This window comes from Galeopterus variegatus, unplaced genomic scaffold (genome assembly GCF_000696425.1).
Source record: "Galeopterus variegatus unplaced genomic scaffold, G_variegatus-3.0.2 Scaffold15224, whole genome shotgun sequence".
NCBI classification, from domain to species: Eukaryota; Metazoa; Chordata; class Mammalia; order Dermoptera; family Cynocephalidae; genus Galeopterus; species Galeopterus variegatus.
In genome coordinates, this window is record NW_007741335.1 from 1 (window position 1) to 11599 (window position 11599).

General features: G+C 38.1%; 1 protein-coding gene across 2 annotated transcripts in view; it reads left to right on the forward strand.

The window, feature by feature from the left end:
• Positions 1-597: 597 nt before the first annotated feature.
• The window catches only part of ATP6V1G3 (ATPase, H+ transporting, lysosomal 13kDa, V1 subunit G3), a 19896-nt gene continuing 8894 nt past the window's right edge, over positions 598-11599 (forward strand). Inside the window, exons 1-3 of one of the 2 annotated variants that reach the window (XM_008563851.1) lie at positions 609-709; positions 1370-1378; positions 6562-6570. In XM_008563851.1, the coding sequence (XP_008562073.1) occupies positions 628-709; positions 1370-1378; positions 6562-6570 (100 nt within the window). In that variant the 5' untranslated portion in view covers positions 609-627. Of the gene's footprint in view, positions 710-1369; positions 1379-6561; positions 6571-11599 lie in introns of both variants that reach the window. The other variant, XM_008563852.1, reaches the window with a different exon arrangement.

Genomic DNA, 11599 nt, shown 5'->3' on the forward strand with positions numbered 1-11599 from the left:
TCTCCCTGGAACTTCATGCAGCATTGCTAAAGAACAACACAATGCCCAAAAGAAATCTTTTCATGCCTGTCACCTGAGGCCCAGGACAGGAAAAGAATACATCCCTTGCTCATCATCTTTGCACAAAGACAGAAAACCTTCTTCCTAGTAAAGGGTTAATAAATTTGCCCCAAATAGGCAAATAATTGAATCACTAGAAACAAATAAAGACCTGAAACTAGTATTGTATGAAGAATAAAGTAAGATCTTGTAACTTAAAAAAAAAAAAAAAAAATCAGTAAATTAGTGAATATTTCTTGGAAAATGAGGGAAACTAACATTTTAAAAGGTATCTTACCCATTTTTTTACAAGTAGACCCATTAAAGTCTTCTTATTTCATACAGAAGAGCTGAAGTTGGCAGAAATGGTAAGTTCTCAACTTCCTCGTACTGACTTGACTTGTTTTTCTGGATTCCACCTTGAGCTCCCCTTGGGGCCCAGCTATGGGGCCCAGTCAGGCCAGTTTGGAATAAGCAGCTGTGTGTTGTTGACACAACAATCTCAGTTATGTGGTGATTTCTAAAAGGATAAATGGACCTGTCACTTCCCAGATTTCACAGAAGCCACTTGACTTGGAGCAGGCTGCCATGACCAGCCAGTCCCAGGGGATCAACCAGCTCCTTCAGGCAGAAAAAAGGGCCAAGGACAAGCTGGAGGAAGCCAAGAAGAGTAAGTGTCACCTGGGAGGGGACTGTCACAAAGTGGATGAGTCCATGGGATGCTGTATGATGAGCGTGAACTCCTGGCTCAGGCAGACCTCAATTCAAACCCTGATTCTACCTCTCTCCCTGTGAGACCCTGACCCATTCATTAAAACTACCCAGCCAGTGTGTCCCCACCACTCTAGTGGGAATGGAGTTTCCTGATCCCATCCTTTTGAAGAGGCCGTGTGCTAAGTGAAAAAGTCATAGACCTTAAGGTGATGGAGATGTGGGCTTAAACCTTGGCTCAGCAACTTCCTTAATGCTGCCACACCTCGGTTTTCTCACCACTGTGAAATGGTTAAGAGACAATCTCCAGATCGATCTGCTTATTAGCAAACTTGAGCAAATCACTTACCCTTTGTAAGTGTCGGTTCCCATCTCCATAAAAATGGGGATAATGTCAGTTAATAGCTCGTTCTCATTTCTCTCTTGATGTTTTCAATTTCCAGTACTTTAAAATGTTTTCATTTTGTTCTCATTTTCTAACTCTTTTTATTTAGTTAAGCATCTATATACTTACACACAGAATGTCCTCAACAAACTTGTACACCCTTTCCATTCTCTTTGATAGTCACAGCAGCCATATGCATAATGTGTTAATGTTATTCCCATTTTATGTATGCAGAAACTGAGAGTTCATTATTTGCCCAATTATATTTTAAAAATATTGTGCCAAGCATCATACCCAATGCTTATCTTATTTACCCCTCACAACAACCTTTATTGCACAGAAGGAAAGTGATGCTTAGAGAAATTATACAGTTTGCCCAAGGTCACACAGAGGGTAATTGGTAGAGACTGGATTTGAATGAGGTCTGATTCCCAAGCCAAGATCATAGCCACTGCATTATACAAAATGTACATAATTTTTATAATGAAAAAACTACATGTCACAGATCTACAGCTCGAATTCAGTATTCCCTAGGCCAAATGTATGGTTTTTCAACTCTTCCATTGCATGCCGCCTCATTATTTGATGTACAAATTTGCAGTCAGTCACCTTCTTCATGATTGTATGCTCTGCCTCTGCATTAGATTTAAAGTCTGGCAAGACAGGGGACATGTCTTAAAAATATTGCTTATATAATTCTTTGGGTGAATATAGTGACAGTATTAGAGTAGGTACTGACAAAAGCTGATTGAAATGTATTGAATGAAATGAAGGAGTAGTGTGTTACGATTCAGGAGAGGACGTCAGGGATGAGGCAGGCGCTACTAAGTCCACTGGGGTTTTTGGCCAAAGGTGAAACCATTTCCTTTTATTAAGATAAATTGATTTTCTGAACACTCAGCAATGTGAGCACCAATAACAAAAAAGAAAAAATAAAGGTTCCATATGGAGGTGACAGAAAGGAAAAGCAAGGAGGAAGACAACAAAGACAAACTTTATCTACTTATCAACTTCTTTATCTCCAACAAGCCATGCAATCGATTGCAAGACGGTATGAATGCAGCGTAATTTTATAGAAAGCAAGCAGTCCAGGAACTGCTGGCTGAGATAGTATAGAAAACTCCTTTATTTTTTGTTCAAATTTCTTTAACCACATTTACAACTAACATAGAAGACCAAATTATTCTAAGATGTGATAATTATGTTCTCTTTGCTTTCTCATTATAGAAAAAACAACATGACAATACGGAGCACATATATAATCAATATTATTGTATGATTCAATGATTTTTGCCAACTTTTTCTGCTTTTTCAAAGTTTCTAGAGAAGAAAAGTATTGCCAACCATGCAAGTTGTTTGGGAGTCGGAGCCACTAAGGACAACCTAGCTTCAAATTTCATAGGAAAGATAAAAACCCAACTTCTTTTACTTTTTTCTAGTGAATATGCTCTCCTTGGGCAGTCTTTCATCAGAAATCCATATTGAAAAATAAATATTGTATTCATTGTGTATAAAATGTTCATTTTATTTGCCGAATAACAAAAAGCAACTATATTCTTCTTTATCTTAGCCTATCATGTTTTTGTTTATGAATAATCAGGCTGAATATTCAACCAGTAATAATAAATATCCAGACTGTAAAAATATTTTTGGAAAATATTTTGACTTTCAACAACTAATGGCTGCACTCAGTTTTACAGAGAATATCGGCCTGTTCTCTCTGCCTGAGAAATCACAGGCTTTGGGGACAGTTTTCATGGAATAGAAACTGTTTTCTTAAGTAGCTATTGGCAGGTAGCAGTTGAGAGTAACAAAATCCCATCCTTCTCACTTCTTAGGCATTTTGTGGCAAAATAGAAATTTTACCTTACACTTGGTATGTCATAAATTCCCTCATATTTCAGTAGTTTTTATTTCATTTGTTTATTTAATTCAGTAAGTATTTATTGCATGCCTCTTAGTTCCAAGTCACATTGATGGGTACACTGAAGGATAGACCTAAACTCTTCCTTAAAGAACTGCCCGATGAGATAAGTGAATAAATGACCATTATAAAGAGAAAGGAACGATATCACATAAGAAGTGCTGATAGTCATTATTTTAATAAACCCATATATTTTCACTTCATTTCTTTCATAAAACGATTCATTTGAAAATCTGCCATATTACAGCAGAATAGAGATTCAACTCAGAATGAGGGCCAAGATGTCACAATAGTGAACACCATTGTAGAAGGTCTATGATTACTTTGTCTTCCTTAAGTCCATTTAATTAAAAGTCTTTCAGAAACTTGCATATAGAGTGCTAGAGCAGGGGTACTGAGCAAATATTTTAAAAAGAAAGAAAGGAAGTGGGAGAGGGAGAGAGAGAAAAAAAATAGCAATTCACATGTGAATTATTTTTGAAAAATTAGTAAAGTAGCAGTATTTATATATTTTGCTGTAAAAATATTAATAGATTCCATTAAGGAGGACTGCCTCCGATTTTAGAGATTTTGTTACATAATACAGTACATGGTATAAATGTTTTGCCTTAAGGGCTATAGATAAGCTATTGTGGACCTGATGTATCAGGAACTCTCCTGAAGGCCATGAGGTCTGTAGAAATGGAATAAGCAGGTCTCTGTTTCAAGACATCCGCCAGCTACTGAGAGAGACAATGTTCAAAACAGAGGTGGGTAGGAATGTGGACGGGCTTGAAAAGTCAGGATGTGCAGCAGCAGAGTAGAAAAAGCAGTGGGCTGAATTGAAAAACTGATTCTTAATAGAAGTTATGCAGCATCTCTGAGCTTCAGACTTCTTTTTTTAAAAAAATAAAATGTGTGTGTGTGCGTGACCAAGATGTTTCAAGGATCAGTAAGATAGTAAAGCAGACTACAAATTAGAGTTATTTTTATTTTTAATGTATATATATTATTCATATATATATTTGTATATTACTACAAGTAAAAACAATAAAAGAATGGAATAGAATAGCATAGAGCAATCTAGTTTCACTTCTTTTTCTGCCTGCCATTGTGCTCTCTCCCATAAAGAGGGAAACATGGATGACTTCTGGTAAGATGACTACAAAGTCTCAGACATTGGCTTCTACTCACTGATTACGGATGAAATTATATGTATTGGCTAAAGTTTTCACACATAATTTACGTGCAAAACAGCCTTCTTGTTTGATTTAATTTAGATGGGATCACATTAGGTTTGCACTACTTTAAATGCTCTTACTTGGAGTTAACACTTTTTTCTTAATAAATTATTTATCAAGACATAAAAGTGGGTGTGTTGGTCCAACACAAGTTACATTTTGAGTATGGAACATCGGAGATCTGCCCTAGGAGCTCCAGCTTGGGATGCTGAGCTGACCCTTCAATCAGAATTAGATTAGAAACTCAAGGTACCATCATCAACAAGAGAAACGAAGACTTGTGTTTCTCTAAAATAGACAACGTCTTTACTTTTAGTTATGATGTTTTATGAGAGCAGTATGTATTTCGTGGACACTCACTGCAGACTTGGAAAACTCTACAGCTCAGTATTAACACTGTTCTTTTGAAATGCTCAAAGGCACATAAGTCAACATCACATAAAAACCCGTATTCTCTAGTCTGAACATTTCCATAACCTCACCACGAATAAACACTTAATCTGTCTACTTTGGAAACTGCAAAAAATAGCCTTTGTGCTCAACTAAAAAATACAAATTGCATTAGGAGATACAGATCAAAAGATATGGTAAACCAATGTAAATCTTCAAATCTGGATATGAGAATAAACAAACAAGCAGGTATATTAAAAATGTCCTGAAAGCTATTGACAATCGTAATAAACTCAAAGAACATACTCCTCTAGTTTTCTACCAAGATAGTGTGTTCAGTGCTCATTCTCTGAGGCTGCTCTGCCTCGGTGCAAATCCAACCTCTGCTCCTTACTAGCCGTGTGACCTTGGGCAGGATACCTAACTCACTGTGCCTGTTTCCTGAACCTCAAAATGGAGATATTAATAGTACCCACCTGGTGGACTTGCTGTCATAATTAACTGAGTTAACACATAAAACACTTGAAACACCACTTGGTACATGGCAGGTGCTCAACAAATGTGAGCTATTAATATTCTTCCAATCCTAAAAAAAAAAAATTCTGCTGAAGAGAACATCAAAATAGTACAGTTCCAATGATTTCTTAGGAGGTGATTAATTGAATTATACTTTGGTGCAAAATAAATACCTGCGAAAACATTTCAGTTTTCTAGACAGTACATCCCATAGTACGGTAATGTGAATTAGTTCTTTTGGATCTATAGGATGCCAGCCATCAATAATTTTTTTTAAACCAGAAAATTGCCTGTTTCCAAATATGCAGATATTCTGAATTATGTAAACAAGCACCTTGATTTAATAAATTCTTCACTGTGCAAGTGGATGTTTTGGTTCATGAAGACATGATTCTTAATAAACTAACAAAATAAAAGTTGTGACTTTAAAATGTCACGGCTCTGTCTTTTGTATTTTGTAGGCCTGAAAATACTTCCTTTTTCTTTATAGTCCAGAAAATAATAGGGTATTTGTAAGTGAATTGGTCAGTCTAACAGAATGACAGAATAACTATAGTCCACAGAATAACAGGGTATTTGTGAGTAAATTGGACTTTCATTATTCTGACTGGTAATATTAAAATAATAACCATAAAACATTTTCATCTATTAACAGCATTTGATTATATTCAATCCAGAATCTACACAAAACTACTTATTATAGTTTTTAATAAGAAAAATATGAGTAAAGGAAAACATCAAGGAAGTGGAGATCTGAAAGGAAACAGATTAGAGTCAAAAGAGAAGCTCTGTAGTAATCACAGTCACCAAAAGGAGAGATTGCTTCTTTGTTTTCCTGGTGACTTTTTTCTTTTTCTAATGTTTGTAGTAGTAGGTAAAAATAATAGCATTCTTTGAATTAGGTTGGTTTTACCATAATATTACAAACCCCTAAAAGCCAAAAAAGTTTTTTTGTTCTTTTTTTTTCCTAAGTGATAGAAAAGAGCAAAAATTATTCAGTAACAGCAATCTACAAATCTCCAAACATTCCCAAAGCACCCTTTGTTTTCATAACAAATCAAGGTGGCCTCTGTTCTGCTTATGCATATTTTTGTCCTATGGCACATTCATTTGGATACTGGCTCTTTCTACCGTGCTAGGGTGTGCAGCTTTGCCTTCCACACTCAGCTGACATCGATGTCTCTATGTTCCCCACTGATCCTCTGCATTAGTTTCCTAGGGCTGCTGTAACAAATTACCACAAATCAGGTGGATTTAAACAACAGAAATTTATCATCGCACAGTTCTGGAGGCCAGAAGTCCAAAAACAAGGTGCCAGTAGGGTTGGATCTTTCTGGAGGCATGGAGGATGAAACCATCCCATGCCTCTCTCCTAGCTGCTGGTGGTGGCCAGCAATCCTTGGGACTCCTTGGCTTGTAGCTGCACCATTCCAGTCTCCACCTCCATTATCATATTGACTTCTTCCCTGTGCATCTGCTCTGTCTCTGTATCTCTGTGTCCAAATCTCTGTCTCCACCAGTCATTGGACTTAGGACCCATCTTAATCTAATATGACCTCATCTTAAGTTGATTACACCTGCAAAGACCCCATTTCCAGATGAGATCACATTCACAGGTACCAGGGGTTAGGACTTCAATGTATCTTTTGCAGGACCACAATTAAACCCACAACACACTCAAATTGTCAAATCCACTTGACCTCCTTGATCCCTTATTTCTTTGTCAGCAAGAACTTCTCAAAGAACTTGCTTGCTTGTATTCTCTGTCTCCATTTTTTCATCCCTACAACTCCACTAAAACTCCTCTTGCCAGGATCACCAATGTTGCTAAACTTAATGCTAATTCAATATCTCATTCACAATTAGATCTCTTGTTCATCTTTGGTACTTTTCCTTCATTTGACTTGGGAGCACCACTCTCATGGTTGGCTCTCTGTCATCTTCTCAGTCTCTAAAGTTGGGGCTCCAATTTGGACCTGCTCTCCTGTATATCTGCAGATACTTCCTAGGTGATCTCATCTAATCTCATGGCTTTATATACTGGCTCCTTGCCAATGACTTCCAAACTTGATATTCCTAGCCCTAGGTGCTTCCCCGATCTACAAATTTAATATAAACATCAGTCTTCTCAGCGTTGCCACTGGATGTTTAATAGGTATGTCAACTTAATTGCATTCTTGACTCCACACTAAAAATAAAACATTGGAGTCATCAGTGACTCATCTGTCTCATGCTTTTCTGTCAATTCCACCTTCAAAGTATATATAATCTCTTCTTGCCAACTCCACTGCTACTTTCCTATTTCCAACAGTCATTAATATTAATCACTAATATAACTATCACAATAAATTTCAAACTAATCTTCCTGCTCCCCCCTTACCCCTACTATTTATTTTCACTACAGAAGCCAAAGAAATCTTTTTAAAACACTAGTACCATTGTGTCATACCTTAGCTAAGAGCCTTTCTTAGATTTAGCATCTCAAAGACCAAAATTCTTACCATGTCCTATGAGCTATTTGTGACCTGGCTCCACTGCTACATCTCCGACATCATCTCCTAACGTTCAACCATCCTGTTCTCTTTGCTCCAGCCATACTGGTATTTGTGCTGTTCCTTGAGCACACCAATACCCTCTGTGCTTGCTGTTCCCTCTGCCTGGAACACTCTTCCCCTTCAGATATCTACAGGACCAGTTGCCTTATTCTTTCAGGCTCTGCTCACATGTCATTTCATCCAAAAGGCATGACCATCTAAATTAGGGCCCACCACCATGTCTCTCTGCCCCTTATGCTCCTTTATTCTTCACAGTACTCATCATCCCTATATAATTATTGTCTTTTTTCTATTATCATTTCCTCAATTCAGAAGGTAGACTCCAAGAGAACAAAAAGTTTGTGGTCTTCACTGCTGCATAGATCTAGAATAGTGAGTGATGCATAGTGGGTAGACATCCAGTCAAGTTGATTGATCGAATGTCTCTTATTTCTGGTCTCATCTTTATACGGTTGGCCACATCTTTCTTGAGATGTTCACTTCTCTCTTTTGGTTTCTCCTACTTCTCTAACTAGTACTCTCAGGCTCTTCCTGAGGCTCCTCTTCCTTTTCTCAAATGTTGAATGCTGAATGCTGATATTCCTCCAGATTGGAACCTTAGCCCTCTTTTCTTCTCATTCTGTACACTCTCCTTGATTTGTGTCCAAACTCCATGGCTGTGACTAATACATACACAAACCCAGATGACATGCAAATCTCTGTCTTCATTCCAGACCTTCCTCCCAGACTACAAATTTGTCCAGCTGCCCTCTGAATGCCTCCACTTGGATATGTCCAGGGAAGCCTACAGACTTTTCCTCAAACTCCTGCTTTACTCACTGCCTACTTTCTTAGAAAAAGGCCCCCAGGATTTGGGCCTGCCTTCTTAATGACGATTAAAAATAATTAAACAACTATTCTATGTCAAGCATTTCCCGAACATTTTTTCCTAATCTTTCCAATGACTCTTTGCAGTGGATTAACTGTTTTATAGATGAGACAACTCAGTCTCAGAAATTCTAAGTAACTTGTTCAAAGTCACAAAGCTTCTAATGTCTTACTGTATTGGGGCCTTGTGTAAAATTCTAATTTGCTTGGAGATGGTAACTAAAATCTCATCTTCTCCATTATAAAAATATTCCAGAACAAATGTAGTAATCCAAGCAACAGAATAGGTTTTTCTGTGTCTCAAGGTCTTATCTGCTTCTTGGAACACTCAGTTCACTTGGCCTGTCCTAACCAGGAAACCAGGAAGATTCTACCTTTGAGGACAACCCTATTTCTTATACACCAGGTTCTGTTTTAACCTGCCCAAAATTGATGTTTTAATCCTTTCTCCACAAATCACCAGAAAATCAGACCAAACATCTTTTTTTCCCCTCTTTTCCTCCTCACAAAAGTCCTATGTAATAAATGTCGGTAATGATCTGTCAAATGTAGGTCGTGTCTACATAACAAGCCAAGTGTCTAAAGAATGAACGTGGCTTTATTAAGATGAAACTGTTTGCACAGTCCTCAAAACTACCTTAGAATGCATCTTCTTGTGCTTTTTCAGTCTCTGAAATGGACTGTCGGTCCCCACCGCTGTCCTGGCTAGTAAGACAATTCAGCTCAATGGTTTCCTCCTCAGAAGTCTTTCCTGTCCTCCCCCACCCGCCTTCTCTGAGCCCCCATGCTATATATCTGGGCCTACTTGTTTATATTTTTTGCTTACACTGTTCACATAAGATATAATAAGACTGTTGGAGTGGAGGAGAAGCACAGATTCTCTAGAATTTTACTTGCAGAAGTCTCCATGAATGTGATGATTTTTAACTGTCACTGAACAAGTAGAGCCAAGCTATACAATCTTTATTTTCACAGTTGATTTTGTGTACTCTTCGCAATTTCATGTTTTTTATAATTTTCCTCTTAGAAGCTTGGGCAGCACGTACACATTGCCAAGTATACCGAATTTATGCCAGCTGAAGGCAAGGACCACATCACCTGTATTCCTCTAGCCTCTGTTTCCAGCTCTACCCTCATAGAGTAGCTGTTCAATAAATATTGAATGAATAATTGCAGAATCAAGTAAAACCATCCTTGCCTGCACCACTCTGCAGCACCTGTTTTAGCGTTATTTAATATCATGAAGCATAAAATGAACATGTTTTCTGAACCGAAAATCAAACATTTGGCCTGTTAAGACAAATGTGTCCTTGTAGGAATTTTGAGGCCTTATATTCGATTGTCATATCTAAAATCTAAACTGTCCCATACGGTCACTCCTATGTTTGATATAGAGTGTATTGAGAATAAGAATATGTACCCCCTTTGGTTCATAGCAGTCATGTTTTAAATGCGTAAGAACAAATAGGTATAATTTTTAAATTTGATAATCTCCCTAAGGAGAGAGAAAAGCAAGCTAGAGGTTAATATGACTGGATCTGACTCGTGCATTTTGCTTCACCTCTGACTGAACAGTAGATTTAGGCTCCAGTTTCTTCCACTGGATTAAATCAGGTGTACCATATGCAGGGTCTCACACAGCGGCAGCTGCTGAGTCTCTCCAGAAAATTGCAGTGCCAGCAGCGATTTCCCTGTGGCTCTCCTATTTAATTGAATGAGAACCAGCAGGTGACTGGTGCCATGACAGGGGAATCACAGACACACTCTGAGCTTGTCACCGTGTGATGGAGCTAATATACAGCCTCTTAGTGGAGTGCTGGATTCTGCTCAGGGCTAGGGCACACGGAGCTTTTCCTATTATTCTTGCTGTTTTTTATGTGCTAGAGAGTTGTGATTTGAAATCAATGTCTTTACATATTATACAATGAAGATGGAGAGTAATAATGTTTTGTGTGATTTATTTTATAAAATAATTATATATCCTCCAATCCGCTATTACTAACAATATGTTAGTGTTAACATTTTATATTTTTATCCTGATGTTAATGACAAGCAGTGATAAGAAACTGGGTTGGGATCAAGGAATTTTCCATATTAACAGAGAATCTCTGTGAGCAGTTTGAGGTTGGTTGTCACAANTCCTATATAGGATCCGAACCCTCGGCGGGAGCGTGGCTGCACTCCTAGCGCCGCACTCTCCCGAGCGCGCCATGGGGCCAGCCCTAGACCTTTCTGATTTTAATGCCAACCAGCAACTGCAGCACTTAAGTCTTGATATTTTTCTATTCGTACAATGCATTGCAGTTGACAAAACCTTCCTTTGCTTACGCTGTCTTATTTGATCCTGAGGAAGAGAAAAGCAGCCCTGATACCCGGGGGCTGGCGTGACTCTCTCTCCTAGGCTTTGATGTCGTTAGAAGCTGGCAAGAAGCTGGCAGCAAGGCCATGCTGTTCTCCTGCTGGGCACAATCAATCTTAGAACATGAACACCAGACAGGCTCATTCTATGATCATGATGGAGTGGGACAAGACAATGTCACTTCTCTAAGCACAGATAAAAAANTTGAATGAGAACCAGCAGGTGACTGGTGCCATGACAGGGGAATCACAGACACACTCTGAGCCTGTCACCGTGTGATGGAGCTAATATACAGCCTCTTAGTGGAGTGCTGGATTCTGCTCAGGGCTAGGGCACACGGAGCTTTTCCTATTATTCTTGCTTTTTTTTTATGTGCTAGAGAGTTGTGATTTGAAACCAATGTCTTTACATATTATACAATGAAGATGGAGAGTAATAATGTTTTGTGTGATTTATTTTATAAAATAATTATATATCCTCCAATCCACTATTACTAACAGTATGTTAGTGTTAACATTTTATATTTTTATCCTGATGTTAATGACAAGCAGTGATAAGAAAGTGGGCTGGGCTCAAGGAATTTTCCATATTAACAGAGAATCTCTGTGAGCAGTTTGAGGTTGGTTGTCACAA